This window comes from Mus musculus, chromosome 2 (assembly GCF_000001635.26).
Source record: "Mus musculus strain C57BL/6J chromosome 2, GRCm38.p6 C57BL/6J".
In the NCBI taxonomy this organism is placed as follows: domain Eukaryota; kingdom Metazoa; phylum Chordata; class Mammalia; order Rodentia; family Muridae; genus Mus; species Mus musculus.
The window spans coordinates 167,414,127-167,432,433 of NC_000068.7; the positions used below are offsets into that span (position 1 = coordinate 167,414,127).

Genomic DNA, 18,307 nt, shown 5'->3' on the forward strand with positions numbered 1-18,307 from the left:
AGGACTGAGGTGTGACTGAGCAGTGCAGCACTGTCCAAGCAAGCAATGGATGAACAAAGGCAGAAGATGGAGACGTTCTTCCTCAGGAAGCTTGGACCATAGAGACAGAAACTCAGAAAGGAAGGAGACACGGATGGAAGGAAGAGAGCAACCGAAGGGGGAAGAGATGTTTGATCACAAAAAGTCCTCAGAGACATGTACAAGTCCTTAGGACCCAATGACAAGCACACCTATTGTCTTCGGCACTGTGAAGACACCATGACCAAGGCAACTCTTATAAGAGAAAGCATTTAATTGGGGGATTGTTTACAGTTTCAGAGGCTTAGTCTATTATCAGCACAGCAGTGGGCATAGCAGGCATGGTGTTGGAGAAGTAGCTGAGAGCTACATTCTGATCCATAGGCAGAGAGAAAGACACTGGGCCTGGCATGGGCTTTTGAAACCTGAAGACCCCGCCCCCTCCACTAGTGACACACCCCCTCCAGCCAGGCCACACCTCCTCAAACCAAGTCATATGTCCTCCAATAAAGCCATACCTCCTCCAACATGGCCACGCCTCCTCCAACAAGGCCACGCCTCCTAATCCCTCTCAAATTGTCTACTCACTGATGATGAAACATTCAAATATATGAGCCTGTGGGGCCATTCAAGCCACCACACCTGCGATCCCAGCCTTCCAGACCATCAAGAAAATGTTATGATAAAACAACAACAACAGAAGAACCGAGACAAAAAGAAATGGGGTTGGAGTGACAACAGGGAAACACAGTTCTCACCTCAAAAGGAAAAGGAGATAGTTTATTCTAAAGCCAGGTACGAATGACTGTGCCCCAGGTTTGGAATTTCAGGTGTCCTCAAAACTCCACATTTCAACCTAGTAAGATGACATGAAAAAAAATTTTTTTAAAGATTTATTTATGCCAGGCAGGGTTGGCACATGTCTTTAATCCCAGCACTCGGGAGGCAGAGGCAGGCGGATTTCTGAGTTTGAGGCCAGCCTGGTCTACAAAGTGAGTTCCAGGACAGCCAGGGCTACACAGAGAAACCCTGTCTCGAAAAACAAAACAAAACAGAACAAAACAAAAATTTTTTTCAGGGTCTAGAGAGATGGCTCAGAGGTTAAGGGCACAATCTATTCTTCTGGAGGTCCTGAGTTCAATTCCCAGCAACCACATGAAGACGTCTTGAGAGAGTAGTTCTTGCTCTTCACTATGTGTCTCTGGGATTGAAATCAGGCCCTCAGGCTTGGCGACCTTGGCACCTTAGTATTGAGTCATCCAAACAGCCCAAAGTATTGGTAGTGTGTGTGTGTCTGTGTTTGTGTGTGTGTCTGTGTGTGTGTGTGTCTGTGTGTGTGTGTGTCTGTGTGTGTGTGTGTCTGTGTGTGTGTCTGTGTGTGTCTGTGTATGTGTCTGTGTGTGTATATGTATGTGTATGTGTGTGCATATGTATGTGTGTGCATATGTGTGTGTATTTATATGTATGTGTGTGCATATGTATGTCTGTGTGTGTGTGTATAAAATATATGATACCACACAGTCCTGATGGGCTTTGAACTTGCCATGTAGATCAGGCCGGCCTGGAACTCGAGGATCTGCCTGTCTCTGCCCACCAGGTACTGGGGTGAACGATGTCTACCACTAAATCTTGTGATAGATTTTTTTTCCCTGCTACCAGGGAATGAATGGAGCCTAAGACCTCAAGAGGCTGGCTGAGAGCTCAACCTCAGAGTTGTAGCCCACAGCGCAAGCCTTTCACCATGTAAAAGGTCTCATCCTAAGGCAGTTGACCCTCAGGCATTCGCCTACTGTGACGTGGGGGTTATACCCCACGGGGCCCAGGCTCCAAACCCCACCATATTTCCTGTCGGCTCCTTAGACACAGCCATGCAGCCTGAGTAAACAGGGGAGGGCTCCCACCGGGTGGCATTTCAACTGAGACAACAAAAAGTTTACAGACAAGGAGGGGAAAGACCAAGAGAGAACAGGGCCAGAGCTTGCCCTGCAGCCAGACGGCCTTCTAGGGAGGGGTGCTGTCAGAGCAGCTGCAGGCTGGAGCTCCAGCGGTGCTGGACCGGGCATCCTGGCGCCTCTGCTGCCTGTGCTCTTCTGACAGTGACCTCTCTGCCTGGTACGACACATGCTCAAGTTCAAAGACTCTATTTGCCTTCCTGGGGCAATAACCCAGGAATAGGTGAGAAGAGCCTAGGACTTTCCCACAGGCCAGAGGGCAGGTCTGTAGCAGCCCGAAGGTTGGCTGAGGTTGGCACCAGGCCTAGCAGGGGTGTGACCGGGAGGCCAATGACCTTCACAGAACCCCAGCTCAGCATTGGTTTAGCAGGCCAGTGGGTGGGTTAGAGGGGCAGCTCTCTGAGAATCTGAGCTATGGGGCTCTTAACCAGTGTGACCAGCCAGAGCCCCAGGCTATTCCTCTCAGAGCCAAGGCTACATCTCACTGAGCATAGGGCTGCCAATGAAAGGAAGGTCTTGGCCCCAGTGTAGAGGCAGACAAACAAGGCAGCCATGAGCAGTTACTGTCCACACCAGGCTGCACCTAAATCCCAGTCACGACAGTGGCTTGCTGTGTGACATCTTGGCTTCTCTGTGTCTTTTGGACATACTGGTATCTGCTGGCATGACTGATAAGGAATTAAGGAAACAACAGTATCACACCTATAGGAAGAGCTCAGAGTCAAGCGGGCAGATCTGAAGCACTCTTTTTATTGTGTCTTTTGTTAACAGCCCTAAGCCTTGGCAGGTGAAAGCCTGTTTCTGCCACCAGGCCCAACTCAGACTTCTGTCTGCACCAGGAGGCCACCTCTTGCCACCTCTGCCACATTATCTTTGTCCACCTGCCATCAGCTCAGTGTGGGTCAAAGCACAGGCCTCCTGGTTCAGGGGCTTCCACCCTAGGCCAATCAACTGCCCAACCACCCTTAAGCAGCCAAGCCGATTCTCTTCCAAAGGAAACCCTCCCATGAACTATTTTATTTTATTTTATTTACTGTATTTTTTGAGACTAGGTTTCTCTGTGTAGCCCTGGCTCTGTCCTGCAACTCACTCTGTAGATCAGGCTGGCCTGGAACTCACAGAGCTCCACCTGCCTCTGCTTCTCAAGTGCTGGGATTAAAGGCTTGTGCCACCACCCCTGGCTGACTTAGTTTTAAATGTTTATTTATAGTTCTCTGTGTGTGTGTGTGTGTGTGTGTGTGTGTGTGTGTGACTCCGTGCATGTGGAAGTCAGAGGACTTTCTTCCATCTTTACATGACTCCGATGGACCTAGCTCAGGCTGAAAAGCACCTTATACTGCCAAGCCATCTCCCCAACCCTTTCCTCCACTTCCCAACACGGCCCGGGTGAACTTATTGGCATTTTTCCTGAGGGGCTGGAAAGAAGGCTCAGCTGTTAGGAGCGCTTGTCGCTCTTGCAGAGGACATGGGTCCCATTCCCAGCACCGGCACAGTGGCTCACACCCACCGGGAACTCCCGTTTCAGAGGATCTGAAGCCCTTGTCTGACTTTTGGGGACGAGAGATTTGGATGCACAATCATGGTGGGCCTGGAACTGGCCAGTCACAGCAGGATGACCTTGAACTTGCAATGCCTTCTGAATGGCAGATCCAGAAGCCCAATACTCGTGCTTCCCCTCTCCCTTTTGACAGAGTCTGGCCAGATTGGCCAGATTGGCCAGATTGGATTACAAGCAGGTATGGGCTCTCACACTATTGGTGACCCTGCGGTGTGGCTGGAGACAGCTCTATACTGCCCCCTGCAGTCTGCAGCCTTAGTTCTTTCCAGAGACTTCCTCTCAGGTAAATCCAGGAAGAATTCTTTTTCTTTTCTGCTTTCGAGACAAGGCTGACCTCTGATGTAGCCCAGGCTGGCCTCTGATGTAGCCCAGGCTGGCCTCAATCTCACTAAACAGCCGGGGATGATGACCTTTGACCCTCTGGTCCTTTTAGCTCAGTCTCCCCAGGACTAGGGCTTAAACTTTCATGTACTTGAGCAAGCACTCTGCCAACCGAACTATATGCTCAGTCCCAAGATTCGAAAGGAACAGGACATTTATTTACTGTGTGTGGGAGGCATACATGCCACCACAAGGCACATATATGGTGACTGAAGAACAAAGTTGTTGGTTTTTTTTTTTTCCCCACCATGTGGTCCCAGGTGAAGCTTAGCCCCTCAGTCTTGGTGGCAGGCCCATTTAACCCACAAGCACTACCAGCCTAGGCCCAGGACTTTTGGCCTGGCCACAGAAAAAAAAATTCAAGATGAGTATGACGAGGTCGTTTTCCTGTGTTTTGTGTTTGACACTTTGGTGTATGCATACACACATGTGCAGGCCACAGAGCAGCTTTCAGGAGTTAGTTCTGTTCCGTAGGGCTTGGCATTGGCCCCTTTACCTCCTGAGCCAACTCACTGGTCCCTTAGAAGTTTTCTTTAAGAGAGGCACCAGGAAAGGGTAAAACACCTGTGAACACTTGGCTGTGAGCTTAAGAGAGCTGGGCTGCTTTTAGAAACCCCAGCTACCTGCTGCCCCTGACTTCTGAAGGCAGGGCTCACAGTGCGGCTAAGGAATTTCTTGGGTGGTTGGGCCCTGATGTGCCAAGGATGGTGGGACTGTAGCCGAGGAGATGAAACTCTCTTTCCCAGGGGCTGCACGGGAAACTTGGGTGCTTTCTCTAACAGAAATCTGTCTTTTTGGGAAAGTCCCAGGAAATGTGTGAGTGGGGAGCGAGGTCATGCTCTCAGTAATCTGTCTGTGCTCAGGCCTTAAGAACACTTTACTGGGGCTGGAGAGATGGCTCAGCGGTTAAGAGTACTGACTGCTCTTCTGAAGGTCCTGAGTTCAAATCCCAGCAACCACATGGTGGCTCACAACCATCCGTAATGAGATCTGATGCCCTCTTCTGGTGTGTCTGAAGACAGCTACAGTGTACTTACATATAATAAATAAATCTTTAAAAAAAAAAAAAAAGAGGACATCTTACTGCTGGGAGGTGCAGAGACGGGCTCCACAGCAGGTGGAATAGCCTATCTACTTCATAAGCCAAGCCTGAAGACCTGAGTTCAGGACCTAGAACCCAGAGGTAGGATAGAAATGACTCCACAAGTGTCCTCTGACCACCACATGCAGGCCCCAGTATACTATTTTTAAAATTTTTCTATTGATATGTATGGGTGTTTTGCCTGTATGTACATATATTTATGCAGTATGTACATGCAGTACCTGCAATGGCCAGTAGGTGGTACCAAATCCCCTGGAACAGCTCATTGCGAGCCACCAGGTGGTGCTGGTACTTGAAGCCAGGACCTCTGGAAGAGAGACCAGGGTTCTTATCCACTGAGCCATCTCTCTAGCCCTTTGTTTACTATTACCACCCTTTGAGACAGGGTCTTTTATGTAGTCCCAGCTGGCTCTGGAACTTATTCTGTAAACCAGGCTGGCCTCAAACCCAGGAGATCCATCTGTCTCTGCCTCCAGAGTACTGGGATTAAAGGTACATGCCACCACTCAGCCGGTTCAAGCCTTCTCAAGTTCTTTGTTTTTAAAAATTCCATTTATTTGGGATGTGTGTCTTGGGATTTCTACTGCTTCAAGGAAACACCATGATCAAACAACTTGGGGAGAAAATGATTTATTTGGCCATAAACTTCCACAGCACGGTCCATCATCAAAGGAAGTCAGGACAGGAACCCAAGCAGGGCAGGAACCTGGAGGCAGGAGCTGAAGCAGAGGCCATGGAAGGGTGCTGCTTACTGGTCTGCTCAAACTGCTTTCTTATGGAACTGAGGTCCACCAGCCCAGGGATGGCCCCACCCACAATGGGCTGGGCCATTCTCCAAAAATCACTAATTAAGAAAATGCCCTACAGCAGAATCTTATGGAGACATTTCCTCCATTGATGGTCTCTCTCTCTCCATGATTCTAGCTTTTGTCAAGTTGACAAAGAATCCAGCAGTGTGTGTGCATGTCATATCCATGTGTGGAGAATTTGCAAGGGTCAGTTCTCTCTCACCATGTGTGTCACAGAAACTAAGCTAAGGTCATTCGGCTGGTGGCATGAGCTGTTACCCAGAATCATCTCAGCAGTCTTAGTTTTAATATCCATATATGAAAATTTTTTTACGTGGGCAGCCTTCTTGGCACACATTAATTGTGCTGGAATTTTTGTTCTCAGCTAATGTGTGAGGCTTCCCTTGTTCGTTTAATTTTATCTTGCCTTATACCTGGCTTTCCTAGTTCCTTTGTATAGTCTGAACCCCACAAGGTACATCTCAGCATACAGTAGGTCTCTACAGAGAACTTGGGCATGTTAGCTGAATGGAAGACCACCTGCCTGCCATATGTGTTGCCCTAGGTTCCACCCCTGTACAGAAGTAGACAGATGCCTGAATGGGGGTGGGGAGGGGTGTCTCTCACCCTCCAGTCCCAACTGCTCAAGAGGATGAGACAGAAGGATCGTTCTTTGGGAAAGTGACATATCTGTTAAGCGTTATTAAGTGGGGGGGGGGGGGGGAACTACCTAGGGTGGAAGGGGCCCTGAAGGAGAACACCCAGAAGGTCCCATAAAGACCTCAGCAGTACCAGGCCAGTTTTAAGCAATACAGACTAGACAGTTCAAGTTATCTTCGGTGTTGAAAGCCCAGTGGGCAATGCGCTTGCTACGCAAGCACGAGGACCTCAGTTGGTATTCCCAACATCCACACAGAAGCCAGGGATAGCTGTTGGCATCTGTAACCATAGGGACAGGGAGACTGAGAAGGAGGATCCCTGGGAGTTGTTGGCTAGCCACTATGTCGCGTCCCTAGTTTCAGGTTCACTGTCTCATAACTAAGGTGGAGCGTGAGTAAGGAAGACATCTGATAACCTGGGACCTCCTAATGTACCCCACCCACCCCCGCACACACAAAGGTTAAGAAAAATTTGTTGGGATAGTTCAATGAGTAAAGGCGGTGCCGCCAACCCGTATTACCAGAGTTCAATGCCGAGGACCAACACGGAGGAAGGCGAGAATGAAACCCCTCAAGTTGTCCTGGATCTCATTTTCACATCTACCACACCAACCAATAAACCAATGGGGAATGTCCAACCTCTGCCTTGCTAGCTCTCAACTTTTATAATCGGAGTAAGTACACTGTCTAGCGTTTCAAAGACCCTCTGTCTACTCTCCCCACAGCAGGGGAAACTGAGGCCGCCTCGGAACGCGCCTGCGGACTCCCTCCGCTCCGCACAGCCGGCCCGGACGCCCAGAGAAACCACTTTCCCCCATTCTGAGCCCTGGGATTCTCACGCGGGGCGGACGGCTTGGCTCACAGCTGAGTCACCCAGATCTCAAAAGTTTCCTCCAAATCTTTCCCGCCCGGGGACCGGAAAAAAAAAAAAAAAAAAAAGTCCGGATGTCCCAAGGCCAGATCGTCACACAGCCTGGCCGGAAAAAGCCCACAGAAAGCCCCAGAGGTCGTCCCACTCCCAGGCCACAGAGAGGACAGCGCAGAGGGTCGCCCTGGGAGGCCAAGCCCCGCCCCTGCCCGCAGCGGAAACCGGAAGCAGCCGCCGGCCCCGCTAGCCCTGCGGCGCCGAACTCTGTAGTCTCGGAAGCTCGCAGGATAGGGGAGAAGATGGCGGAGGAGGAGTGAGTGCGCGGCTTCGGGTAGCGGAGGCGGCAGGGCCGGGCCGGCGGGCGACAGCGGGCCTGGAGCGCCCGGGTGGAGTGGCGCGGGCCCACCTAGCCAGGGTTGGCGGGGGGCGGGATGAGAACATGGGCCCTGAGGCCTCCCGGAGGTCCGACATTGCTGACCACGCGCAGGCCTGGCGGAAGCCGCGAACGTCCTTCCTGCTCCCGGTTTCCGGTTATCTCAGGGTTCCCTGGCTCTCCTCCTCCTGATCCAGGAAGTTCTCCCGTTGCCACGAGCAGCCCCTGGCATCCCCCGTAACCATCAGCAACCTTCATTGTTCTTGTCTGCCCCCAGCAGGTTTCTTTGATTCATTGACTGCTAGTTGACCGTTTTTCTCGGCCCTGGGCGTCAGGAGCCGCCCGCAGGGAGCCGCCACGAGGCTTTAGTGGGAGACTTTTGTGTGGACTGGGTGTTTTTGGACCTTGCCAGATGCTTGGATGGAAATTGGGTAGCATGAGGGAAGAGGAGCCCACCCTAGGTGGGAGAAAGACGTCTCGTGACCCGCAGCTTGAAATCTTAGAGGAGAGATGGGGAAGATGACGTGTTAAAAAGGCCCGAGTCCATCTTCATGCTTGGCAGGACACTGTTGTGTGTTACAAATTCTCTCTTTGAAATGAGCCCCAGAAAATTAACAAGGAACCCCTTAATTGATACCGAACTTTAACTAAGAGCATTTCAGGTAGCTCTTCGGCCACTGAGGAGCGAAAGTCATTAGATCTTGTTGTGTAGCTGTACTGTCCCAGACATTCACATAGTCTCAGCAGGACAAGATAAAAGAGGTAATACAGAGCCAAATGCTTTGAGATGTGGGCTTGAAGCTTGATCAGTTTATGGGGTCCTGGAATGAGGCAGTGCTCAGTGGTCACAATTCCATCACTACTACATTAGTTTACAGACCTAACCTTAAGAGCACAGGCGGAAGCCTTGCATAGAGTGGGATGTTCCAGAGCAGGAAACTTGAGCCATTTGAGATTCCAGAAGGGTTTGGTAGGGTAGGTTAGGGCATTCTAGGGAGAAAAACGGGGCAGATTCAGCTGACTTGGTCAGTTAAAGGCTGGAATCTTGCCCACCATTCCTGAGGTCAATCCCTAGTTTAGTCAAACACACACACTGCACCCAAAATTCAAGGAGATTGTAGACTAGGAAAGTAAATAATACTGAAACTGGGGTGTAGGGAGACTCCAGTTCCACCCTAGAAGTCTGTTTGTGTTTTTCTTTTTGAGACAGGTTCATGTAGCCCATAAAACTGGTCCTCACTGAGTATCAGTATGTAGGCCAGGGTGACCTTGGTCTTGAACTCTTAGCTTTCCTGCATCTGTCTCCCAAGTGCAGAGATTACAGGCATGGATTAACATACCCTGCTACCCTCGTTAAGTTCAAGGGGCAGAGAGCATCCTCCTCCCCCCAACCCCAGACAAGGTTTCTCTGTGTAGATCTGACTATCCTGGAACTTGCTCTGCTGGCCTCCAGCTCAAAGAGATCTGCCTCTGTTTTTTGAGTACTGGGGTTAAAGACATGTACCACCACACCCACACCTGCCTGCCTTTGTTTTCTGTTGTTTTGGGTGGGGAGAAAGGGATTGCAGGTGATCTAGAGTCTGCTGCATGCCGGGCAGGTGCTCTACTCATTTACATAAGACAGGGTTTCACTGTGCAGTTCTGGTTGGCCTGGAATGCTTCCTTGATAGGCCGAAAACTTGTTGGCATTGATTAAGGCATGTGCCGCTGTGCCCACCCCTTTTACTTTATAGTTGAGACAGGGTCTCTCACTAAGTTAGTGAGACCTGGGCTGGCCTTGAGCTCGCTAGCCCCTGCCAGCTTTGAACTTATGATCCTGTTGCCTAGCCAACTGTTCCGTAACCCCAGGCTTTACATTTTTGTTCGCCTATGCTAACATGTAGCTCAAGCTGGTATTGTAGCTGAAAATGCCCTCGAACTCTTGATCCTTCTCCTTTTCCTCCTCTGTGCTGGGACTATAGGCCTGGACCACACAGCTGGTTTATACAGTACTGAAGATCAAACTCAGGGCTTCCTGCAGGCAATACCAGCTGAGCTGCATCCCTGGCCTTAGCCTTTTGTAACTCTTTCTCTATAGCCCTGACCCCTCTCCTCTCTTCCTGACCTCTGGGTGGATGACTGTAGTTTAAGATAATAGAAGTCTCTGGTGTGCTTTGTAGGCAGGAGTTCCTCCCTCTTCAAGGCCTGTCTGCTGTTTGCACCATCAGGGTTTTCTCACAGTTCAGGGTGTATGTTTTGTTTCCTTGGCCCTTTTCTTTATCTGAATGCCGCATGTATATCTATCTCCCAACAGGTTCTCCAACACAACCCATGAGACCTTCAACTTCACCCTTCACACCACCTTGGGTGTCACCACGAAGCTGGTGCTGCCGACACCTGCCAAGCCTATCCTTCCGGTGCAGACGGGAGAGCAGGCCCAGCAGGAGGAGCAGTCGAGCGGCATGACCATTTTCTTCAGCCTCCTCGTCCTAGGTGAATAAGCCCACAGGGGTCTGACGTCAGGCCTAGCAGTTCCAGAGAGCAATGTCTTAGCTTTTGAAAGAAGAAACTTTTTTTTTAAGACAGCATCTCTCCTAAGTCCAGCCCTGACAGGCATGGAACTCACTTTGTAGACCAGGATGGCTCAGACTCACAGAGATCCACCTGCCTTTGCCCCCCATTTCCTGGGATGAAAGCTGTGTGCTACCATTGCCTGGCCTAGAAAGAGCTTCCTTTCTGGAGGATGTGGTGCCGTGTGCTTGAAGTCGCATTGGTGGAGCCTGTGGATCCACTGTCTGAATCAGTCAGAAAGCTCCAGGCCAGCTAGAGGTCTGTTTCAAAGAAGGTAGGAAGCATTTCTAGGAATGACACCCAAGAAGTCTCAGGCCTCCACAAGTACTTACCTCCACACCCAGTGTTTACAAATGCAGCTGCAGCCACATGATCACTTTAGGTTATCTAAGGATAAAAGGCTTAGGGGTGTGTCTGAAGGCTGTGCTTCCTTGCCACCACATTTCCTGGTCTGCAGTTAAGACAGGGTCTCAGGGTGCTTAGGTTGTCTCTGAACTCATTAAGTAGCAGCTAGCCTCCCAAGCGCTGGGATTCTATGAGCATGTACTGCCATCCCCGGCTTTATTTACTATCTGCTTTTCTTTGGTAGTACCGGAGTCATCTTCTGGATTAGACCTTTCTAGGAGAGCAGAAGGCAAAACTGGGTTTTGAGTATTTCCTTTCTTGAGACAGTGTCTCCTGTAGCCCAGGCTGGCCTCAGTCTTGGTAGCTGAGGATACCTGACCTCTGCTTTCCCGTTGCTAAGACTACAGGAGTGTCCCACCATGGCCTGTTTGAGTATTTCTCTGATGTCTGTTAGGACTCAGCCTTGAAAACAATAAAATTTGTTTTGGTCACATTTCTAGTCAGGGTAGAGTAAATGGTCAAAGAACTGAACACTGTAGTAATGACTGATTGCTTGACTGACTGATCTTTTATTTTTCTGAGATAATCTCACTTTGTGTAGTCCAGGTTGGCCTCAAACTCCCAACAGTCCACTGACCTCTCCTCTCCAGTGTTGGCTCAGCCATGGGTGGGCAGATGCCACCACAACGTGCCTTTTGTGACAGCCCTAGAATAGTGGATCTTTTATCAGGTTTACATTTCTTTAGTGTATGAGGTTTTCTTTGAGTTTGTCCACCAAATGTTAGCTTGCTGTCCGGTGGCTCTGCTAGAGGCTGTGACAGGCATGCCCATGAGGCCTATGAGGCACACCCCGCTTGCTTTCATTTCTATGAGTAAGACATTAGAATTGTAACCTGGTGTTGTCTGAGCTTGCCCTGCTCAGCACGGCCCTTGGCAGGCTCTTATCTTACTTAACCCTTCGTTTAACCCTTGCTGAGCTCTGACTCCCTAGGAAACAGGAGTCAGGATACTTCTTAACCCTGTCTGCCACAGAGGTTCTTTCTGTTCAGTGAGCTCCACACCTCCAAACCAATGTGCCCGTTGCTTTTCTACATTTATTTTTCTTCCCAGGAGTAAATGAAAAACTTTTATAGCGGGCAAGAGAGTTCCATGCCTATAAGGCCATTATTGGAGAGGCCAGGGCAGGCAGTCAGTCTTGGCTACAAAGTGGAACTCTTATCTCAAAAACTTAAGCAAGTGGCCAGTAAAAAGGCACAGCAGGCAAAGGCGCTTGCTGCCAAGCCTTATGACCTGAGTTCAATCCCCGGGACCCACATAGAGGAAGGAAAGACCCAGTCTTCAGACCTCCACTCGCCTGTCATGGCGCATACTCCCCATCCCCATCTAACCCTTAAACAGAGCAACTAAACAAGCCAAAAACAAAAAACCCATGAGAATGCAGTTTTCCTTAAGTGTGTGTAACTTGTGAATTTGGCTTGCCGTGGGGCCTTGGACCTTGCTTTCTCACTGTGTGTGAGGGGTTTAGTAAAGAAACTGCTGAAATGGCTGCTCCATTGGGACATGGTCAGGGCTATCTGCCAGAGAGGAATGGGGGCAGAGATTGAGTGCCTGTAGCGAGGGGAGGGCCAGAGGGCCAGCCTGGACTATGGTATAAAACCATAGGTGTGTGTCAGTGGAACGCCCTATGTCCCTTCTGCCAGAGGCAAGGGAAACAACTCCTTTTGGGAACTAAGAACCTATTTCACAAGTTCCTAAGGAGAGCTGGCTTAACCACCAGAAGTCTGTCCGTTGTCAAGCTTGAGCCCATTTCTGAATGTGTACTACCTGAGACCTGACATTACAGCCTTTGTTGATGATAAGGGGGAAGAAATAGCTGAGTGCTTCAATTCAGGGGCCAGGGGTCATCTTTAACTCAGGCTGGAGTGGAGGGGACAGGCAGTGGCAGGAGATGGGGAGGTCCCATCAGAAGCATCTGGTTCCTTGATAGAGCTTGAAGGCAGTAATCATATTGGCTGGCTGATTGACACTGGAGGGTCGTTTACATCCTCTTTGAGAAGGTCCACACTCAGTTTCTGAAGCAGGACCACTCGGGACCAGCAGTGTGGAGGCAGCTTTGCAGAAGTTTGCTGCTTCTGCTGAGAGGAAATCTGTTGGACAGATACAGACTGGGGAGGTATTAGCATGATCACCGTTTGAAATCCTCACTGTAGGAAAAGCAGTTAGCAAGTGTCTGTGGACAGCTGCAGTGGATTCACACCTCTGAGTCCACTCCAGCAAAACAAAGCCTGAGAAGTTTGCACACGATAGAAGCATGAGTGTTCATGTGATAAGTCACACTTCCTATCTGGAAAGAGCATGAGGTCCCCAAGGTGGTTCTGGGTTCATGCACACTCTTGATGCCCAGAGGACTGGCTGGACATAGATTGGACGGAGGTGTTTTCACCACAGTGAGAAGCATTTTTGAGTCTATGTTTAGAAAACAACAAAGGAAATGAAAACTTCTGAGCCTGTGACCATGGTAACTTATTTTCCTAAAAGCCAAGATGTTTTTGTAACCAAGATGGGATTCACAGTTCCTCAGAATCACTGAGTGAACTCGGAAGCTTTATCAGCACACGGTCCTCTCTAAGTCTCGTTTGTTACATACCTTAAATCATTTTCTCTGACTTCACAACTTGCCTTCAGACACCTTAAGTTGCTTTCTTAGACCATACCACTTTACATAAACTTGAAACTTTTCTGTGGAAACATCCAGTAATTTCCTATGAGACACAGCTGTTAGAGAACAGAGTGCAGTCACTGAAAAGCAATTTCCCTCTTCACACATGAGACTCATTCAGGCTGGCAGGTAATTGTGTCTCAGTCTCAAAGCCTTTTTATGTTAGAGACACGGGTAATTTAATTCATATTATCAGCAGGCCACATGTCCATCTTTTGCTTCCAAAGTTACTGTAAAGCCTGACTGTTTTAAAGGTGAAAGCAGACTTAGTTATCAATGGACTGGTCAGGCAGTGTAGCCTTGAGGAAGGCACTAAGGGCTGGTTGCTGCTGGTATACTGTCTGATAAAGTCGCCACCAATGTCATCAGAGACCTGAGAAGGATATATTTGAGTAGAAGTACAGACCAAATGGTCTGTGTATCAGTTAAAATGACAAACACCTGCTACCTGGGCAGCCTGGGATGCTCCAGGGTGGCTCCATGGCCTTGTTTGGAGCAGAAGTCAGTCTTCCGCTGCCACAATCTTTTGCTACCAGACCCAGAAAATCTGATAGATTTTCTTGTACAGGAGGAACTTGGGGGATTGGCCTACTTTGGGGTGGCAGGGTATAGTCGTCTCCCCAGCAGTGGCCATAGGTTGGACAGGGCCTGACAGTAGGTAAGGCATGGGCAGTTCTTTGCCCGTTGATCAGTGACACCATATTCAAAGCACATGTAGGTGGACGCTTCTTTGGCGATCATCTCAGGACTGCCAGAAGCTGGCTTATCTGTCTTCCAGGGGAAGCCTTTTTCATTAAACACATTAAATGCTCCAGTTGGCAGTTCTCTGAGGGGCTTGAGGCCATCGTGGAATCTCTTTAAGATTGTCCCTACGAACAAGTCTTTTTTTTTTTTTTTACACTTAGCACGACTGTAAGCATAGTTCTGAGGACATTAAAGAAGCTGATCATTTATAAATTGATCATTAACGTGCATTTCTTAGTTTTCTTTAACAGTTTAGTTTGCAGCAAATTAGTAGCTTTTATGAGTTTAAGATTTAACAGTTTTAACCCTGTTAATCTTGAACCTTAAATTTTTGAATTGAGAATTCAAATGAAGATCTTTTAGCATCAAAATAAAACTTTAAACTATAAATACAGTCCACAGAGAAACCAGGAACCTTATGTTACTGGTCCGTTCATAGTGAGTCTTTATAGACTATCACAATTTCTTGTGTGACTCAGTTTATCCAAATAGCTAAATTGAACAAAGCAAAGACAATCAATAGAGACATAGATCTTCAAGTCAGTTTCTGCTTGGGTGAGCCTTAGGAATTCACAAACCATATTTAACAAACATGTTGTTCTTTTTTTTTTTTTTTTTAAATATATATGTCTTAATATATGTCTTTCAGACACACCAGAAGAGGGCATCAGATCCTATTACAGATGGTTGTGAGCCACCATGTGGTTACTGGGAATTGAACTCAGGACCTCTGGAAGGGCAGTCAGTGCTCTTAACCACTGGGCCATCTCTCCAGCACCCACATATGTTCTTCATTAAAAGTTTTTTAGAAGCCTGGTGTAGAAATAAGTGGTTATGCATACATCTCTAAGTCGTTTTCTGTTAACCTGATGTCTTAGGGTTTCTGTGGCTTCAAAGAAGCACCATCACCAAAAAGTAAGCTGGGAAGGAAAGGGTTAATTCATTTGGCTTACATTTCCATACTGCTAATCATCATAGAGGGAAGGCAGGGCAGGAACTCAGGCAGGAGCTGGTACAGAGGCCATGGAGGGGTGCTGCTTACCAGGTTGATTCTCCTGGCTTGCTCAGCCTGCTTTCCTATAGAACCAGGACCACGAGCCTGGGAATGACACTGCCCACAATGGGCTGGGCCCTCTCCCATTAATCACCAGTGAAGAAAATACCTTAAGCCAGGTGTTATGGAGGCATCTTCTCAATTGAGATTCCCTACTTTCACATAACTCTAGTTTGTATGTCAAGTCAACATAAGACTAGCCAGTACTCTCGAGTGACCATTATAATGGTAATTGTCCCAAGTGTAATCGTCGTCACTTCTCGGCCTTTTGGCTAAGATCAGGTGTAAAAACTAATCAGCAAACGCAGGTTGTTCTCTGTCCTCTCCACAGACCGTGTTCACGGCTCTGTCCTCATCTGTTTTCACGCTCATGGCAGAAACCACCATACGAACATCCATCTAATCCAAAATATCTGTGTTAATGTAGAAAAAATAAAACAAAACTAACCATCTTGGAGGCCTCGCATTCCCCTTAGTCTGAAAAAGGAGATACAGTGGTAACCAGAGGGCTCAGTAGGACTGGTTGTTAAATCGGTCACATGTCAGACTGAAGATGGCTGCCAGCCACATGGGTGCAGTTTACTCCATGGCGACCCCATCAGGCCATACCCTTATCTTTATTTACTTTTAAAAACATCTACTTCCTTTTTTTGTTGTTGTTTTTAAGATTTATTATATATGCAAGTACACTGTAGCTGTCTTCAGACACACCAGAAGAGGGAGTCAGATCTCATTGTGGGTGGTTGTGAGCCACCATGTGATTGCTGGGATTTGAACTCAGGACCTAAGCCGGGCGTGGTGGCGCATGCCTTTAATCCCAGCACTCGGGAGGCAGAGGTAGGTGGATTTCTGAGTTCAAGGCCAGCCTGGTCTACAGAGTGAGTTCCAGGTCAGCCAGGACTGCACAGAGAAACCCTGTCTCGAAAAATCAAAAAACAAACAAACAAACAAATGAATTCAGGACCTTTGGGAGATCAGTCAGTGCTCTTAACTGCTGAGCCAACTCTCCAGCCTAAACATCTACTTTCCTAAACTAGATTTTAAGCCAGCTCCATACAAACATGCTATAGCAAATTAAGATTACATATATATATAGATGTTTTTACTACTGTCAACCATTTCTCTTACAAGTTTTAAGCTATTTTTAAAAGATTTTTTACAGAAATTTTAAACACAACAGCTTAAGTCCTGATGAGATGCAGAAAGGTTATATATAGCAAAATGTTTTAGAGATATTTGGGCATATTCAGAGGGTTAAACATTGTGACTGTACTGTGACATTTTTGAGACAGGCAGCAGTACTCCTCAGAGGGAATAGCTGATGTTCTAGCTGTTTCTAAGCCCAGTTGTCTTTCCTCCTCCCTGTCAGAGTCAGGTGACCAGCCTGGCCCAGGACAGAGACTTTGTAGGGAACTTAAATAAGTATGCTTGGGTCTGGAGAGGAAGGGACAAACCCAAGCTCCAGAGTCAAGCCTTTCTAACAAGGTTAGAGGCAGGAGCAGACAGACAGACAGACAGCAGGAGAGAAGATGTTCTTCAGAAGCCAACTGAGGAGGTGGGAGAGGTCGAGGGTAAGGGTCACAAACAGGAACTCTCAGAGCCCCAGGCGGGCAGGGAGGGCCTGATGTACCTGCATGACTTCCATAGGGTAGGCTCCAGAAAGTCAGCGAGAGGGACAGAGACCGAGCAGGCAGTGCCTAGTGTGAAGCAGGGAGGGATAAATGGCTGACTGTGGAGTAATCTAAAGTGCCTGGTTCAGTCCTAGGTTTCAGCACCAAATGTGACCGATAGAGCAGAGAATTTAATGAACTAGACTGCTGGTGGGAAGAAAGGTTTATTACCACAACTTCTGGGAGTGGGGGGAGAACAGAGAAGATCAGAATGGAGGAAAAACAAGCGGATTTTGTATGACAACAGAGCGGGGATCTGCACTGATAGAGGCTTTCTGGGTTGACTGGGAGCTAGGTACCCTTGCTTGAGATAATTGACCTTCGAGGGAAGGTCTCAAGGGAGGTTCCTGGGGATTAAGGGCGGTTCCTGACAGACTGGAGCCTAGATTAGGGCTATCTGCTTTTCTGGTAAACAGAAACCCAACTAAAGACTTGTTTACTAATAACAATCCCTGTGTTTACCCCTCCAGACTCCTTGTATAAACCAAAGGGACTGCTCCATGGAATGATTGAGAGGTTTTAGTTGTCGAGATGAGAGAGAGAACAGCCAGTGTGACCGTGGTCAGGGCTGTCTGTGAGAGGGGAGCAGAGCAGGGGCTAGAGAGGGAGACTGAAAACAGCAGGGGTAGGGAGGGTGGACCCATAGCTCAGAGCAGGGGACAGTGAGCAGAGAGTTCTGGGAAATGGGTGACAGGCGCCCTGAGGCCAGCGTGAGCTTTGCAGTGCTAACAGGCACCACAGGTAGCCACATGTCCCTTCTGGATCTCCCAGAGGAAATGGCTCCTTTCGGTAGGTGGGGGCCGCTTTCACAAGTGCCTTAGGCTTCTGCCTAACCACCGGAAGTGCTCCTTAGTCCAGGTTGAGCTCACTGGACTGCTTTTTTGGAGTTTGGGGAATTGGAGTTTCTTTTGGACGTAACATTAACCACACGGGATGGAACCAAGTCTTGTGCTTGCTGTCTGGGCTGGGTTCTCCCCACTGAGCCTTACCCCCAGGTCTACGAACAGTTTTCTTTTCTTTCTTCTCTTCCTTCTTTGTTTGCTGCACACGTGTGTACATGATCCTGTCTAGGGCTGCAGGTGCATGCCTGCTGCACCACAGGTCTGGAGGTCAGGAGGCAGCCATAGTTGTCAGTGCCTTTCAGCTTGTTTTGTTGGCGTCTCTGTTGTTCACTGCCCTGTGTCAGCCTCACTGGCCTGCTGTCATCCAAGTGTTCTGCTCTGGCTGCTGTCTTTCCAGGGAGGTATTGGAGTTACAGATGTATGTGCTAACACTGCTGTATCTTACATGGGATCTGGGGGTTTGAATTTAGGTCCTTAGGCTTGCATGGCAAGAGCCATCTCCTCAGCTCTCCAGTAAATTTTTCCCCAAGACAGGGTTTCTCTGTATAGTCCTGGCTGTCCTGGAACTCACTCTGTAGACCAGGCTGGCCTTGAACTCAGAAATCCACCTGCCTCTGCCTCCCAAGTGCTGGGATTAAAGGCATGGGCCACCACTGCGCGGCCCCAGTAGATGTTTTAACTTAA

At 48.6% G+C, this 18,307-nt stretch overlaps 1 protein-coding gene across 9 annotated transcripts in view; it reads left to right on the plus strand.

Annotated features, from left to right (window-relative positions):
- Window positions 1-7,472: 7,472 nt before the first annotated feature.
- Window positions 7,473-18,307, plus strand: part of Slc9a8 (solute carrier family 9 (sodium/hydrogen exchanger), member 8) — a 55,402-nt gene continuing 44,567 nt past the window's right edge. For 3 of the 9 annotated variants that reach the window (NR_130767.1, NM_148929.3, NM_001304542.1), the window contains exons 1-2: window positions 7,584-7,639; window positions 9,993-10,171. Coding sequence is in view for 3 of the 9 variants with exons in the window: in NM_148929.3 (NP_683731.1) it covers window positions 7,626-7,639; window positions 9,993-10,171 (193 nt within the window). In the remaining 6 variants the exon portion in view is untranslated. Of the gene's footprint in view, window positions 7,640-7,754; window positions 8,462-9,992; window positions 10,524-18,307 lie in introns of those variants that run through there. The other 6 variants (XR_001783205.2, NM_001304540.1, XM_030252206.1 and 3 more) reach the window with 6 other exon arrangements.